Source organism: Motacilla alba, chromosome 4 (genome assembly GCF_015832195.1).
Source record: "Motacilla alba alba isolate MOTALB_02 chromosome 4, Motacilla_alba_V1.0_pri, whole genome shotgun sequence".
NCBI classification, from domain to species: Eukaryota; Metazoa; Chordata; class Aves; order Passeriformes; family Motacillidae; genus Motacilla; species Motacilla alba.
Window position 1 is genome coordinate 23,845,072 of NC_052019.1, and position 17,420 is coordinate 23,862,491.

Below are 17,420 nucleotides of genomic sequence, written 5' to 3' on the forward strand. Positions count from 1 at the left end.
AGGTTCTGTCCAGACTGACTCCTCTTCTTGTGTATCTCAATGATATCTGCTATCATTACTTAATTTCTTAGTAAGTCTTCACCTTCCTTCCCCCAAATTTATTGGTGCTCATATGCTCAGGGCAATGCTAGATGGGGCAGTCTCTCTTTCTGACAGCAAGCAAGTTATTTCAATGACTGCCTTACCAACCAGCTGATCATTATACAAAATCTATTTTGACAAACCATTTCCCTCCACTGGTAAAAATACAGATTCAGCATGGTGATTGGTTGCAACACTGTCCTAAGGAACCCAAGACATTCGATAATTGTGCTGCCAACTATTTCCATCCCCTTGTGTCAGCAACACAGCTTATAATACAGCAATAATGATGGGGCCATGGCACCAATCAGATGAAAGAACTGATAAGAATTAAAAATATACCTTGCAGCAGTCCAGACAACTACATTTCACAAACAGTTACAGTATAATAACTGCCATTGGAGTTCTGCAGGTCTGAAATAGAAGTATGTCACCAGATGCGGCCAGGGGCTTTGTAAGAAGGGGCTTCTGGCTGCAGAGGGAAGGTCCTGTCCTGCTGTCACCCCATGTCAAGGTGTGTGCCCTCACTGCTTTGTGCATGCTACCTCCAGGGTTTGCTGGGCTCTTTGATGAGCCAGCTTAATCCACTCCATGGAAGGACACTATCATTTTTTCTTTCTGGATTTGTTTCTTGCTGGTTAAACTGGTTAAAATCAGCTCAAAAACAGATGAGTCAGACTCATGAAAACATGCTGAAAGCTCAGGAGTACTCTAACCCTAGCTTGATCTGGCAAGCTTTTAAGGACAATTAACATGCACTAACATTCAGTTAAATCCATTTTCTTACAAGAACAAAAAAAGAAGTGGTGTTGTTATGCACCTGTTATATAATGGTTAGAGAACTTGCACCATAAAGCCTTCTGCAGCCTGACTTTCTCATTTTTATCTCCCACTTTTCAGCTGTCTCAAACAACTAATTTTCAAAAGCATTTTCAATCTGCCCTACAGAAGGCTACTTCACCACACCACACAAATGGCAGATTTCACCTGTCAGAATGTCTGATGGTGTCCTCCTTATCATACATGTATGCAGCCTGAGGCAACAAAAAATTATCCCCAATGCAGCCTAATACATCTAAATTCTTTGCAAAAGGTTTTTTTATAGTGAACTTTTAAAAAGTTAATTACTTATGGCTGACTGAGATACAGATCATCATTAAGGAGCAGAAAGTTGAATGAGGACCTATATACAGAATCCACACATGCAGATGTCATTTCACTAACAATTCTGTGTGTTTAAAAGGCAACCAAAGGTGGAGCTGCACATCCAATGTACTATGCACATCACTGCTTTTCAGGGTCACAGAATTGCTGAATACATGAAAACAAAGTAGAAGAGTACCATAACTTCTCATAACTGATTAACTTTTTAATTATTGCTTTGACAATAGTTTGCACTCGACAATACTTTTAAAAATGCATTTGTCAGGATGCTGGGATCAATGCTGCACAGATGTGAATCCTGCATTAGCTTAAGAAATGTGTTTCTCAGTGCGAGCAATATTTTATTTATCCTCATCACACATTTAACTTCCCAGATATTCTTCTGCATGCATGGAACATTCAGGAATCCTAGGAACAGTTACCAAAGACCCTGATGAGAGGTAACCAAGAAGAAGAGTCAGAAAATAGAGTAAAACAAGGCTTCTATTAAAACTTGGTACACTGTGGACAAAAAAAAAAATTAAAAAGGCATTTTAAGATTTCACTGCAACCAAAACTGTTGTTTGTAATCTCAAAAGTTATGAGTGGTTGATGAAAGAATTTTGGATGTCGATATTAAGCATTAAGTCTTCCTTTGTTTTTTATGTATTGCCAATAGGTTATCTGTTTCTCCAGGCCTCTGGAAATTTCTATTTCTGTGATTTCAGTCAATAGTTTTGTTTCCCTATTCTAATCTCTCCGTAACTGCTATTGAGCTCAGTAGTTTTTACATGCTCAGTAGTTTCCCTCCCAGTCCCCCTAAATTTTACAGCAAAGGTTTACATACAATTTAGGTAGGCTCTAAAATTTATGTTTCCAGTATTTAGCAGTGCTACAAAATTCTTTAAGTGATGACTATATTTCACCCTAAAAAAATAATAGTTATTTTTATTATCTGTTTAAAAGGATTCCATGTAAGATTTTTCTCTTTGTGGTTTTCATATTTTCTGGAATCAAATTCACATGACACTCATTCCTCCTCCAGTTTATAAAAACAGGACTAATTCCATCAAGAGAGTTCTACCTCAGAACAAGTAACACAAAAAGCTGAAGAGCAGCAAAGCAGGAACCTAAACTTTGACATACTACCTGACAAACCTGCTTAGGATGTACTAATATCTCCCTCACTTTCTAAGCTAAAATAATCCCAGTTTTATACCACTTTTCTTTATCAAAATCTATTAAAAAAAACACATGCCAATATTTTGGATACTGGATAAGTATCTCACAATTTCTAATCAAATTGGTACATTGATTTAATAAAAAAACCCCAACAAATCAAACCCAAAATAACTCCATTAGTCTTTATCCACAGTTTTGAAGCAGCATAGAAAGACAGTTCTATTGTTTGATGCTTCCTTCCTATTGCTGGCTGAAAAAAATTGTATTTGTACTCAGAAATACAGACTTTTAATTATAATGCAGGACCAATAAATTTACAGGTGATTACGATCTTCTAATAGTCACAGCATAACCTGTGCTAAATGAATAAATGCTCAAGTTTCTTAGGAAGCTCACAACCTTAATCTAGAACATATTCCATTTCCTGGGGCTAACATCACTGCAAATTATTAGTTCAACTGTTTACACTATAAGTTTTGAAGTAACTGAGCATGTGATTTCCCACTCAATTATGTCAGCAGTTCAAGTTGTATTACTACCATGCAGAAAAATTCAACAACCCCCCCACCAAAAAAAGGTTAAAAAAATTTCCTACCTTGAGTTTGTTTCTTGTTCACCGCATTATCGGCTTTATGTCTTTTCTAAATTAAAAAATGCAGAGTGGTTAAAGACTTTTGTTGATAAGAGAAAGCTTTCATACTTCTAATAAAAAGCCCATCTATTAGCCCTTCCTACTGATCTATTCAATAAACCACGTAAGTATTTAAACAGGACTATTAATTACTTGCATAGTTATGAACACCAGGAAAATTCACATCCAGTTCCAGGCTAATTGTACTGTACTAAAATATCCTTTTATGTGGGCAATCTCTATCTGGACAAGTTCCTTACATAAGGAACTGGCGCATTTCAATACCTAACTTTGCCCGTTCCTGGAACTGAGAGATGACTCTACCACAGCAAAGATCATGGAACAATTCTTCATCTGAGGGTTTCATACAGACATCTGAAGTCAGGCAATGACTGTGTAAACATAATGACTCCACTTCTACAGAGCTGCCTGCAGACTTCAACAACAGTAACAGACAAACAAAAAATCAACAGCACACCCCCCCACAGAGGCAATGATGCCCCTCAGTTTTAATATAGCTGTGAAACATCTTTTGACAGTAATATTTTGATACAGCTATTAACAGCCAGCATTTTCAAGGTATGACCAAACTCAGACACAAAAAGCTTAGGAGAGTACTAGTTTAAACACATTATTTAGGATTCATGAACTCAGTTTTTCCTGAGCAGGAACATGTTTTAGAAAATTAATTTAAGTAGAATTAACTGGTTTAGGTACACTTTTTAAACAGATGTTCAGAATTCATGCCTTTGTGATACAAACAAAATCAGAAGCAATCGTGTAAAATGGAAGAAAAATAGGTCAAGATACTTGAGTGATTTATTGCCAATAAATGTTGATTTGACCCTGAGCTAGCAGCTCTTAAAAGGTTTGTATCTTTGCAAAATTGAAATATTATTTTTTACTAGATTTTCATAGATAACCAGCAGATTCCCCTTTCAAAAAGATGGCTGACTGTATAGATAAATAATCTTTGATCAAAGGGAAAGCCTAACTTGACCATAGCAGATGTGTATTTGCCCATAGAGTGAATCTCCTCCATTTTGAAAAGGTTAATATCCAGTGCTTTCTGAGGTGTGCCAGTGAAAATCTTGGAAACAGCTGACAATCTAACACTTCATGTCATGAATCCTGCTAGCACCTTTGAAACATATATGGAAAACACACGCTGATCATCAATAGGATCGTCAGTTAACATCTTTCTCTTGGTATTTCATTCCAGAAAGACAAACATTTGGTTCTTGAGCTAAAAGTATTATTTTGACAAGTGTATTTACTATTATCAGTATACAAGGTTCCCATCCAAAAGCTTTAATATTAGATGAAGATTACAATTCATGGAGATCCTAGATATTTCACTGTGTAAAAAGCTGAGACATAATGAAAATTAATGGTTAAGGGAAAACACTGAATATTTTACTATGCGGAAAGTGATCAGCTTTCTCAGCAAAACAATGGTACAGCTGTATTGGTTTTAGGTATCTCTGCAGCATTTGGTAATGAGAACTTTATTTAACTGGTATATGCAAAACCCACTACACATGATCCCTGTCTTTCTCCCCCGCCACATCAAACTGTACACTTCAAGTTACAAAGAGCAAATGGTAGAAATAAATAACAAAAGAAAAGTGACTGGATGAGATAATTTTAAAAAGGACACTTTGTACATTAGCAGCAGCAGATTCAGCTTTATATTTGCCTAGACACAGACAGATGGTGTAAGTCTGTAAGCATTAACAGCAGAATGGTTAAAAATATCTAGAAGAACATGAATTGATTTTATGGCTTTTTTTAAAGGGGTTTTGTTTATGTAAAGAAAAAGTAACATTTAGGAGGCATTTAAGGAGAAGCTGACTATAAGGCAGAAAAAACTAGAAGGAACAGAGGAAAAATATTTAATGTAAATCTCATTGTGTCTAGCAGGACCACTTAACTCTGTGATCTAGGCGCTTCATACAACCTAGGGAGCCAATATCTTGCCCACCATCCATTCACAAAGGTAACTGAGGAGAAAACCAATCAATAAAGGCAGCATGGGACCAACCACTTTCCATTCCAAACCTCCTTTGCATCTCAACACTCCTCCCCTTGATCATATTTCTGCATATACATTGTAATTCTGCTCAAACACAATAAATCTGGTGCTCCCAGTCAGCTTACTATTGAGTGCCAGGAAAGACTACACTACCTGCAGCCCTTTCCAAAACTCAAAGAGAAGAGCCCACAAACAGGAACACCACTCATCTAGCGGACAAGACACTGCTGTATCATTACATATCTAACGTCTTGTCCTCCTAACATACCTGCAGAACTAAAATAAAAAAAAAAGCAGATAAAGAAATTCTTAGCACATTGAGTGATTTGTAAATAGATAAGATTACTTTACAAAAGATTACATTACAAAAGACATCAATTAAAAGACTCAATAATTTTAAGCAAGTTAGAGAGACAGGTTTCTATCATAAAGTTTTAGTGAAGAGAGGGCAAGAAGATACTCAGAAAACCCCATCTTTTGAATGAAGTGAAACAGAGACTGAAATTCCTTTCTCTCCCTCAATACAAAACAAATCAGAATGGATGCTTCTGTGTTGACAATGTCCCACCTCTTTTAACGTTTTCTTTCAATGCAAGAAGAAAGCAAAACAACCACTACCACAGACAGTGACTAGAAAGAGCCTAGGAAAGCCTAGCATATGTGCCTAACAAGGACCAATTCTATGTCAGTTCCTGAACATCAGGAGTCAGCAGATCACACTTAGCACCAGGAAAATGCTAGCATTTAGGAAATGCAAACAGTTAATTGCACTGGACTGAAACAACAGGAAAAAAACCTGAAAAGGCCTATTCCCAACTTGTTTAAAAAAACCCATGAAAAGTCCCAACAGTGAAACTAAGGATTTTATGCATGGAACATTAGAAATAAAGAGGTGCATCAAATGCTTGGACGTGGATTTGACAACTGGGAAACATTTTTGTAATATTATAAATGAAAAATATGATCGCTGTTTACAAAATATTGCTATTAAATACTTACTATATCCTCTATTATCTCCTTCACTGCAGCTACAGCTAAAATAAATAAGAGAGGAACCAATGTTGTGTAGCGGCCTGTTGGTGATACATCTGGTATTTGCTGTTAAAAAAAGAGAGATAAAAAAATATTTTGCATTGCTGCTTGAAAACATTTTTAATACAAGAAACAGTACTTTATGTGCAAATAATACCATGTGAATTCATTTTTTAGACACGGTGTTAATTATTCCCAAGAGAGCTTTATAGTCTTCGATTCAAAAGCAGCTGATACAATAAAAGAACATCTGCACTTTAAGCAGTATAGTGTTCAATGGTACTATTTCCAAAGGTTTTAGTGTTTGCAGAATATTCACCTTCCTTTTCTGTGTTTCAAATTGAATTAAAATACGCATTTATAAAATATAACTAAACTTTCCAATTTAGATTTTTGTTCATATAGCTCAGTATATTTTTAGACATTACCCTTTAGAAGAAATGCCAACTACAGGTAACAGTTTTCTGTGTATGCCAGATATTTTTAAATGGAATTTTCTTCTCACAAGTCTTTTTGACCCAACAGAATTTCAGCTATACTTGAACTGTTTTACAGAAAAATATTTGTGTGCATTTTGTTATCTCCAAGGAGCAAGAAAGCCACAAACCCAAGCATTTTATTTAAGATATGGCTACACGATACAGCTGTTCTGATAGGCCAGCTAGCTTGAAAGAACAGTACAGCAACCTCAAGTATCTCAGTACCTCTGTCTATAATATAAATGGTCTCTTAACAAGTTTGAAACATTAGAATCCTATTGTTGATCTTACCTGAAGCAATGCAATAAAAAGAAAGAATGCATTAGCAGCTCTTCTGAACTGGGAATAAAGGAACCTTGGCAGGAATGTGATTATGTTGTACTTTGCAGTGCTGAGAGGAAGAGACAAAAACACATGCTATTATTACAGAACAAAAATTTCTTCAAATATTCTTTCCCTCTCAGTTATACAAGCTTTCAAACACAACAGTTTGCTTTTTGATTCTAAACTGATAAATACTGGACATTAAGTGCGCTTTTGCTAGGCTGGAAGAAGAGAATAAAATTTATCCTAGCAAAACAATCTCTGCTAAGCCATCCTCACAAAATGTTTGAGCTCCCATCTCTCTTGTCAGCCTTTTACATCTGTTTACATCTAAGAACAGACTACCAACCATCTAAGGTTCTAAAACAATATATGCAAAAACAATCATGCCAAAAACTTCTAAGCAAAAGTCTTGTAAGAATATTTTAACTTCTTTTTAAGTCAAGCATATTTACTTTGACCTTGCATAAAACTGACAATGTAAGGGAGAAATGAATGCATACTGCAAAAGCCCTCTACTCTGTAAGCAAGCAAAAGACAGAAGGCGAAGTTGTATACACCAAGAAACAGCTTATAAAGTTTCTCAAGGACATGGAGAATCCCCCCACATTATTCTCAATGTCTACAAAATTTCTGCACATTATCAAATGTACATTCAGAAAACACACCTACTTGGGACAGAGGTATCTTTGCTGTTCACTTCCTTTGAATTTCAACAACAGGAGTGAGGATGTTATCAGATCTAAACACACATTACTTACGAGTATTTACTGTATGACTTAAAATTCATCAAAAGCAAACAAGCCCAGCATAAACCATCAACAAAGTCCCTAAAGCCTGAACCTGAAACCGAAAACTAGTCTCACAGGCAACCACAGCATCTTTGTAACTGGCTGATTGAAAAAGCCAAGTGTTTCCAAAGCACAAACCATGCTGAGCTCAAGTGCAGTACATCTGCATCAGCATTCAGCTGCCAGGAACAGGTTCAAAGATGAACTGAACTGAAACCTGAAGAACAAATCCATCCTTTAGGGAAACACTGATGGTACAGCCATAAAGCAGCTATATCTTCCCCACTCCATTCTTGAAAGTTCAGAAGGTCAGGTTTTCAGCTGAAACAGCTTACTTGTCTCCTCATCTCACTTCATTCCTCCCTCCAGTTCCTGAGACTGTCATTGGTGGCCAGTAGAAATGACAGAAGTAGAATAAATGAAACCTTTTCAATTTTGCTATTCAGCATGCAATGTTCTAGTGTTTTTGTTAATACCTGACGTGATTATTGCAGAATTTGGTTAGCTGGGGCTGATTGATGAATATAGTTCTCACTTCCTCTTGATCAGCTAGGGAAGTTTTCTCTGAAACATCCTCTGTCTTCTCATAGCCTGTAAAAACACAGCATGATTTTCCATATAAATAGATTTACTTACACAAGATTCAAGGCACTTCATGAGACAAAAAGGACATTTATTGTGCATGCGAATTCAATGTATTTGCATTTCTCACATCATTGGAAGTCAAGGCCATTAAGTTGGTTAATCTTAATTGGTTGGTCTCATTGGTTAATGAGATTCCTTCACTTGGTCCAGATTTTCTTTCAAACACTAGCCAGATTATTCCCAGAGAAGTGGCATCAGTATATTGTTAATTTTGTGTTGTGCTTAATTGGAAATAGTTTTATTAGACTCACTGACATTCCTAGCACCTGCCTCCACTAGTCAGTGAAAGTTGAGCTTTCTGTATATTCTTCTATGGACTATGAGGAATCTTGCGCCAGCCTGCATCCCAGCTTTCAACTGTAAAAGGGGACACCAATGTATTCTTCTCTCCCAAGGCTTTTCACTAATGTTTTGCCAATCAGTCAGCCACTACATTGCCGACAACAGGCCTAAACATTCTTCAGGCTGGAGCTTGTAAAGTACCAACAGGTATAGCATAAATCAGTCATCATAAAGTTTTAACATGCTAGCAATAATGTGCGTATGTAGTTGCTTGTTAAATATACACTATTCATTCTGTATCAGAATGAGGAAAATACACTGAAATCCCCTATGTTATAATGCAACTGAATACATCAGAATGGATAGCATGTCAAGGATAATTAGGGCTGTACATGAAAACTTAATGCTTATTTCTAGCATGTCCTATAAATGCTTGCAAACACATTAGACAAAACCCAAGCTATTCGCCAATCCACTGGCCCAGTATACTGCTTCTTACCTATTCAAAATACAGTTCAGACACTACTTTGCAAGGTCAAGTCTCCACACTGAGAAAAGGCTCAGCAGAAACTTTTTATTCCATCCCATTTCCTATTCATAATTCACAGGCTCTGTTATGATACAGGAAACCCCCATTACTACATTCACCCTCTGCAATTTCTCTATTTCCTTCCTTGCCCAATGAAAGGCACACACATTCAAACATCAGTATTTATCTCAAGAAGTCTCTTCAGAAGAAGGACAGCCAGCCTAACAGACTGGCCCATCTTAACAGGTGCCAACAAAACACTCAAGGAACCACGCAGACTCATTTGGCAGCCTAACCCAGCGAAAAAATCACAACATCTCCAATAACAACAAATTGCAAATAAATAAGTAACCAATGAAACAAATAAACACAGCCCCCAATCTAATTAGAGCTTCTTTCAACAAGAGCACCCACTGAAGACCATATCTTGATCCAACAACAAATATGGAAGAAGCATCTCTCTTCAAACACTCAGTATTTGCAGGGACTTCTCCTAAACTAGTCTTGATGTAAAAGTTTCTGTATTAGTAAAACAACAACAGTAAATTCCATACCCCTAATTTTTCCTTTAGGTAGGGTAGTTTAAGACTTTCAGCTTTCATTCCTTAAAACAGTCTCATTTTCATTACAAGATTGTAATGTTACATACACATATATTACAATATGAAAATAAAAGGAAGGAAAGAAAACCCTCAACCAAATTGCAAAAAGGATTTTAATATACTCCTCTTCATCAGAAATTTTTGGTTTTTTATTCTCTAAGTAGAGCTTTCAAAACCTTTGAAAGCTGATGCTGTAGCCAAGAACCTCTTATACAACTAAGTGCTGTGGTTTAACCTGGCAGGCAGCTAAACATCACATAGTTACTCACTTGCTTACCCCAAGTGCTGGGGCAGAGAATCAGAAAAAAAAGGTAAAACTCATGGGCAAAGATAAAAACGGCTTAATGGGCCAGAAAAAGAAGGGAAAATCATGATAAAAGAATATAGAAAAAACAAGAAACGCACAATTGCTCACCAACCCCTGACCAATGTCCATCCAGTCCCTGAGCAGGCTGCCAGCTCCCTGCCAACTCTCCCCAAGTTTTGCTATTTTTTCAGCATAATACCAAAAGGTCTGGGATATCCCTGTGGTCAGCTGGGAGGCAACTGCCCTGGCTGTGTCCCCTCCTTAACCTTTTCAATTTCCAGCCTCCTCCCTAGCAGGGCAGTATGAGATGCTGACAAGTCCTCGATTTAGCGTAAGTGCTGCTCAGAAACAATTGGAACATCAGGGTGTTATCAACATTATTCTCATCCTAAATCCAAAACACAGCATTGTATCTGCTGCTAGGAAGAAAACTAAGTCTATCCCTGCCAATGCCAGAATAGTCTGTTTGCTAGCTCTTATTTCTGAAGCATGTGGCATAGCTCAAAGATGGAATCACTATGAAAAAGAAAGTGTCTTCAGAATTATTTGTTGCAAAGCCATGACAGACTTTCAGTGACAAAATAGGCACTGGGAACCTGACCCATCAGTCTGTTGTTCCAAGGAGTCGGAGCACAGAAGGAAATTTAAATGACCTGCTTGAACCTGCTGGTATCACTGAGATGGCCAAGCCTGTCTAGAACTAAACCAGGATTTTTCCCTGTAGTGAAACACGGATCAAAACACACTTGGCAGAAATAAACCCCAGACACAAGTGACTACAATGATCAGTAAATCTGGTAAAATGTTAGACACAAGTGACTACACAAGTGACTACAGACACAAGTGACTACAATGATCAGTAAATCTGGTAAAATGTTATATAGTCCTAAAGACCACAAGCAGAAATACCTAAGGATATATTAGACACTACAAAATCCGATAGTCTACTGAAGACAATCTGATGACCACCACAGAATTTCAAAATACATTCTGTCTTCATCTCATCTTACCCCAGATTAGCTTCACCTAGATTTTGTACAGGAACACCAACAAGAACTACTTATTACCTACTACTTTTGGTAGGCAGCATTATGGCACCTCAACTCTCTACCCTTTCTCAATGACTTAATATAGTTCACTGAACTCCACCAACACAGAGAGGAAAAGGATTAATATTTCAATCTTCAGAGAACCCTAATAAGACTTGAGAAGAATAATTCCACTTTCCCAGAACCTCTGAAAAGAAATAGAATTACTTGAATGATCCAATTTCATATTATTTAATAGATGCATATATTAACTGTGAAGCTATATATAGCTAAAATAACCACAGTTAGTTACTGTATTTAATAAAGCTTTATGTAGGCCACACTACTCAAAGATTCCCTTGTGTTTTGCAATTGCAGAATACATGACACCAATTTCCTATATTTGTTTAGGAGGGCCAGATCTTCTGTGCCTTGAGAGGGACTTTATTGATACACATATCACTTCAGAATGGTAAGCAGTACCTATTTCTTGCAACAGGATAACAGACACAAAAATCTATTAAAACATGGTTATAAGCATGCTTGGTTATCCTTCATCAGCCATGAAGAATTTGTAGAGGTTTGGAAGAACGGCAAAAAATCAGTAGTTCATTTTTGGTCAAATTATTTTCTCTATGCAGGTAACATGTTGGCTTACAGACTCTAAAACACCTACAATTTTTATTCTGCATTAATTTACAGACTGCAGCGTCAATTCTTCGTTGCAACTGTTGACCACTTCTTGGGAATGCTACATGTACACATCATTCTGAGAGTTCTGATTCGGTATGTTTCATCTGAGCTCAACATTTGATTTTTTCTAATAAAATTATCACTATCTCTTCATGTGAGAGAGAGCTTTGTTCTTTCTGAGATGGTGTTCAAGACAGTCCAGCCTGGTAAGGTAGTTCATGATCCATGCAAAAGGTCTCTGAAGCAGGAATTACTTGCTGCAGTGACAGGAGAGAAAAGTGAGATTTTAAGCCCAAAGATACAATACAAAAATTCTAGAATAAGGCAAGTAATCCTGTCTGTCAGACCCCCACAAGTCTTAGGCTAAGGAATGGTCCACACCATGACAGAAGTCATGGAAGCTTTTGTTTGTGATTACAGTATTACCAGTGTTCCAAGAACACAGAGGGACCTGCCAGTAACATCTCTGCACTGGGGTAAGACTTTGGCGGAATTCTCTGAAAGAAGCTTTATCATCACTTGGCATAGTGCTTATCTAAGAGACTTGGATTGTTGCCAGAACTAGGGTTTGACAGTTCCTTTATGTCCCTGTCAAATACATGGCAGAGTGCTGGAGTTCTCTGTTTCAGAAAACAGTAGCATTTATAAAGAGCTGTTAAGAAATGGCAACTAAGTAGTCTAAATGTATGGAGTAACTGGACTTGGAAGCACTCATCTCAAAAAGAAAAAAAAAGAGACTAATTAATGTTGGTTTCATTGTGAATTGTATCTAAACAAGACTAACTACAGATCAAATTAATTAGTGTCACATTAATATAAGACTAAGAAAACAGATTTCAAATTTTTTTGAGTAGTACTATATATATAATAAAGTACAGTATGAGTCATATAGAATCAGCTCGACTGGTATAATGAAAAAAACCATCACGTCATTTTGCAAAAGTTAAGTTTCTTAAAAGATGCTTTATACCTACTGTCAATCCTAAAAAGGTGGTTTTGATAAGCTTCTTAAACCCAGTATTTAACTGCTTCACAGTCATTCAACCTTGAAAAATAAACCAGACTTGTTTTTTCCTTTTATTGCAATTGTAAATCTTAGATAGCCTTTAGGGAACACCACATTCATTCCGTTAATAACCATTAAGAGTTCTGGAATTAGATAATTTTAAAGAGAGCATAAATTTTCCCAATTTATTTATGCAATGCTCAGCTTGCAGTGAAAACCAATTGTCTGGCACAAGGGTAAGTGAAAAGGAATTGAAATCAAGCACTGAAAAGCTGGACGTTTAACTAGACTTACTATATGCATCTACTAATCACTATGAGTATACAGGACTGCTCTGGTAGTAAACACATTTCAGAAGTGTTCCTGAAAGGATGCACTTTCTCCCTTTCTCTTAGGAAGATACTTCTATTTCCTTGCCACTAACATTTCCTATGTAGAGGCAGAGCCAGACCTCCTACAAACCTACTTTTGGTGGAGGAAAGCATAAACATGTAACACTAGAAAAGAACATCAATCTAACAGCCCACTTCTAATCTATGATACTTTGTGCTTTTCCTTGCACAAAAGTTAAATAAAATATTCTTTGTTTGGAAGAAGGAAAACATATACAGGGAGGAAGTTTCTGCCTCCCTATACCAAACAAAGCACAACAAAGCCAAAAAAAAAAAAAAATCAACTGGATATATTGTTTAAGCAAGGGATATATGGTTTAAGCAAGGAAGCTTTCAGACAAGGGGATAAATCCAGCATAATTGCCTCAATACTTCTTATGCTGTTACTAGAACATTGTTATTGTTACCTACAGCAACCAAAAATCATAGGCAGCCCCAACATACTGCTGCTTTGGGGCCCACGATTTCAAATGTTACTTTTGCATAAAATAAACCTTATAGTAATGTGATTCCACAGGAATGATTCTTTTCACAAGGCAGCTACTGACACGTTACCTGAGGTTAAACAAATCCACTTAGGCACGAGACTTCAGCGCTATCCGAAGCTTCCGGGCACAAGCCGTGTATCAGAAACGCTTATTTCTGGTGATCAGCGCACACGTACATGTTACACACAAAAGAGGGATTCCGGCTTATTCCTGGGCCGAGGAGCCCAGGCCATGAGCCCCCGCTGCCGCCTGGGGCCGGCGGGCCGAGCAGCCACCCACCACGGGGAAAACGAAACCACCGCTGCCATGGCTGAGGGGCAAAACGCTGCCCGGGGCTCACCGGTACAGACACCCGTAAATACGAGGCCTCCCTGAGGACACCGGCACCGCTCACGCCCCAGGCTGGGGTCGCTGCCGCCGCAGCCCCGCCGGGGGCGGGAGTGAGGAGACGGGGGTGAGGAGACGGGGGTGAGGAGCGCGGAGAAGGCGCGACACCGGCTCCCACCGCCCCCTCCCGGCCAGCGGCGCAGACCCCGCCGCGGCTCCGCGCCGGAACGCCAGCCGGGCTCCCCCGTACCTCCCTGCGGGCGCGGAGAGGCGGGCAGCTCTTACCCTCTGCGCGGGAGCGGATCTCGGACACCGTTTTCTGCACCGTCGGCATCGCCGGGGCGGCGGCGCGGCCGCCTCCGTCCAACGGCGCGCCCTGCACCTGCCGCGCGCCGGAGCGCGCCCTGCGCCGCTGCGAGGCCCGGGGAGACGGCGGCGGGTCCCGACGGCGGCGGCTCCCCCGGCAGCCCGAGGCGGCAGCTCCGGCAACCCGAGGCAGCGCCTCACTCCGGCTGCGCCCGTCCCCGCTGGCGCCGCCGCTGCTCACTGACAGCCGCGGCGCGCCCGCTCTCCGCACTCGCCGGCCCCCTCCGGAACCTACCAACTCCGCCCTCCCCCCGCGCCTCCCTGTCCCGAGGCGTCCCGCCGCTATCTCCCTGTCCCCCGGGCTCGGGCTTGTCGGGTCACCGCGCCTAACCGGGCACCGGCACTAGGGCGGTGTGTGTCCCTCCTCTGGAGCGAGCGAAGGGCTTCCGATGCGCCCCCCACCCCGTGACGCGGGGGGAATGGAACGCGCCGAGCCCTGGGCCGCTGCCCGGCACTGGGGGCGGGCGGGGGAAGCCCCGGGCAAGGTCGCCCGGTGTCTCCGGCAGCCGCGGCGGGCGGCACCCGTGGCCGGGGCGGGGAGTGCCGGGGGCCAGGCGGGGGGAGCGGGGCCTCGCCAGGCGTGTGTAGCCCGGTGGCCCTGCCGGGGGGCAGGGGCGGGGGGCAGAGCTGCTCAGCCGTGGTTATGTGCGGAGCGGACTCCCCGGCTCCCTCCCTCCCTCCCTCGGTGTCGTACGCTGCTGAGCGAGGTGTATATGGAGCGAGGGGCGCGGTAGGGGCCGGGAGGCGTTCATCCGGAGAGGGAATTGAAACGGTGTTCCATAGCCTTCATTCAGGCTAGGAGAGTGTTTGTGCCACGCTCTGTTTGACAGGCAGCCTTCAAACTCTCGCCCGACTTTTTATTTTTAATCTCAGTCAGGATGCCGCAGCTTGACAGCCGTGAGTCAGTGTGAATCCAAGCGCTGCTCTCGTGTGGGCTGTTGGGAAGGAGGTCCCAGGCGCAGATGCCTCGGGCGGAAGCAGCAGCAGCACTTTCGCTTCGTGACACCGGGGTGACGGCAACAGGCTGAGCAGTGCGGCTGCCGCATGCTGTCCCCGTGCCTCCGTCAAAAACAGCCTCAGTAAAAACAGGATGCAGAAGAAAATAGGAAAGGTGATGGGATTTGGAGGCAGGTCTACTCGGCATAATTATGTCCTGCATCTGTTTCAGTCAGGCGTAAAGCATACTGGCTGCCTAGAGGATGATGGCATGGAATAAAGCTACTATTGTCTCATGAATCTTGAGAGGATTTGAGGCTGACGTGTCCCCTAAAGGCCACCATTGTGTTCTCAAGAAAGTACATAGCACAGATTACAGATGTAGGATTGCTGCTGTTTTCATTACAGAGCATATACACCCGCTGTAAGAAAATAAGAGATGTAGATAGTCTTTCTTGACAGCAAAAGAATGAATATTTGATAAAATGGTATAAATTTAATCTCTGTAAATGGATCAAACAAAACATGTTGATGTTGTTGGTGCTTAGGGTTTAGTGATGGACCTGGCAGTATTGTGTTAATGGTTGGACTCAATGGTCTTAGAGGTCCTTCTCAGCATTAATGATTTTATCATTCTATGAAGCAGTGCTTCATTCATGGAGGAAAGTGAACTAAGAATTTGGTTTTTCTTAAATGCTGAGCTCAGATATCAAGGAAGAGGGATACTTTGCTTCAGAGAAGACTGCATTAAGAAATAAATACTGTGGATTTCTTTCAAGTCACAGGTCAGAAAACCTGCTATAGTGTATCCTTCTAAAGGGAATGCTCTTCTGCATCAGCCTATGTAGCAATCTGTGTGGGTTGTTTGTGTTTTTGTGGGTTTTGATTTTTTTCTTTCTTTTCTGCACCAGAAACCAGGATTGTAGAAAAATGCCTCTTCATGCATTTTTCTGGTAAAACAAAATGCCTGGATACAGCATGCATTGCTCACCCAGTTTTAAGAAATACTCAGTGTGGGTCAGTCAGCCGTGGGCAGCCTTGGCTGGTGCAAATTACTTTTGACAAGAAACAGCTTCTAGTTTTCTTGAGATTCCATTGAAGCCTGACTGAAGCAGTCATTTAGGGGACTCAACATATATATATATATATATATATAAGCCTCCCAGCATCAATAGGGCCCTTTTGGGAAAGAGAATTTTGAGGGGGGTGGGAGTGGTGGTTTGCAATTTCTAGCAGCTTCACTATTGTTAAAAGGCTGCAATGAAATTGTGAAATTCACTATAAATCAATATACATGCCAGTCAACATGCATTTCCCCCCAAATTACTGCAGTGCTGGTGACAAATAGGATTGTCACTTAAATCCACATTTGGATGCTGTTTTGTGTCTAAACTGAGATTTTTGGCTGTAATATCCCTGGCAAATGGTGCTTATTACTGATACCTTTGGGCAGCTGAAAGTGTACCCTCTTGAGAACAGAAGATACTATAACAATGCTGCCAAGTGTTATTTAAAATTGTGAATAGTTACTTTACAAATAAGGCTACTATCCACCTCACAAAACAGTGCAGCAAAAAAATTACTAGCCTTAATCTTGGTATACTTTTGTGTACTCTGAGTTACTATGAAAGCTTAAAAGTTGGTTTTTTTTTTTTGTTTTTTTTTTTTTTTTTTTAAGAAAAAAGCCTTTTTTGAAGTTATAGCATGAGTAATATCTGAAAGAATGAGTAAGGTTTTTTAAATCTTGCCATCAGTTAAGAAATTCTCCATTTTTCCAGTTTTTATTCTACAAAGTCTCAATGGTAAGATAAACATGTTTAACCATTTAGTTACACAACAGACAGTTCATCCAGATGTCATGCAAATAAATGAAATTTAGCTGCTATATTTCCTAACTCTCCCCATCCACTTGCAACATTACTCCAGGAGAAGCACAGTACTGTCTATTTCTTCTACATTTCCTCCACATGATCTGCGAGCAAAACCAGCTGGGCCTTGTATTTATTTCTTTCCTTTGGAAGACAAAAACTGTGTGAGCTCCATTCTTTCACCTCTTCTATGTAAATGGAACCTGTGTTACTCAAGAGGTTTCCATCTCCACATGCCACCCTTCCTGTTTTG

At 40.2% G+C, this 17,420-nt stretch overlaps 1 protein-coding gene across 5 annotated transcripts in view; it reads right to left on the reverse strand.

Annotated features, from left to right (window-relative positions):
- ATP8A1 (ATPase phospholipid transporting 8A1) overlaps positions 1 to 14,681 on the reverse strand; it is a 100,879-nt gene extending 86,198 nt beyond the window's left edge. For 2 of the 5 annotated variants that reach the window (XM_038134320.1, XM_038134321.1), the window contains exons 1-5: positions 14,283 to 14,681; positions 8,175 to 8,289; positions 6,875 to 6,974; positions 6,072 to 6,170; positions 3,002 to 3,047 (exon numbers count right to left, since the gene is read on the reverse strand). In XM_038134320.1, the coding sequence (XP_037990248.1) occupies positions 3,002 to 3,047; positions 6,072 to 6,170; positions 6,875 to 6,974; positions 8,175 to 8,289; positions 14,283 to 14,331 (409 nt within the window). In that variant the 5' untranslated portion in view covers positions 14,332 to 14,681. Of the gene's footprint in view, positions 1 to 3,001; positions 3,048 to 6,071; positions 6,171 to 6,874; positions 6,975 to 8,174; positions 8,290 to 14,282 lie in introns of those variants that run through there. The other 3 variants (XM_038134323.1, XM_038134322.1, XM_038134319.1) reach the window with 2 other exon arrangements.
- Between the last annotated feature and the right edge of the window lie 2,739 nt (positions 14,682 to 17,420).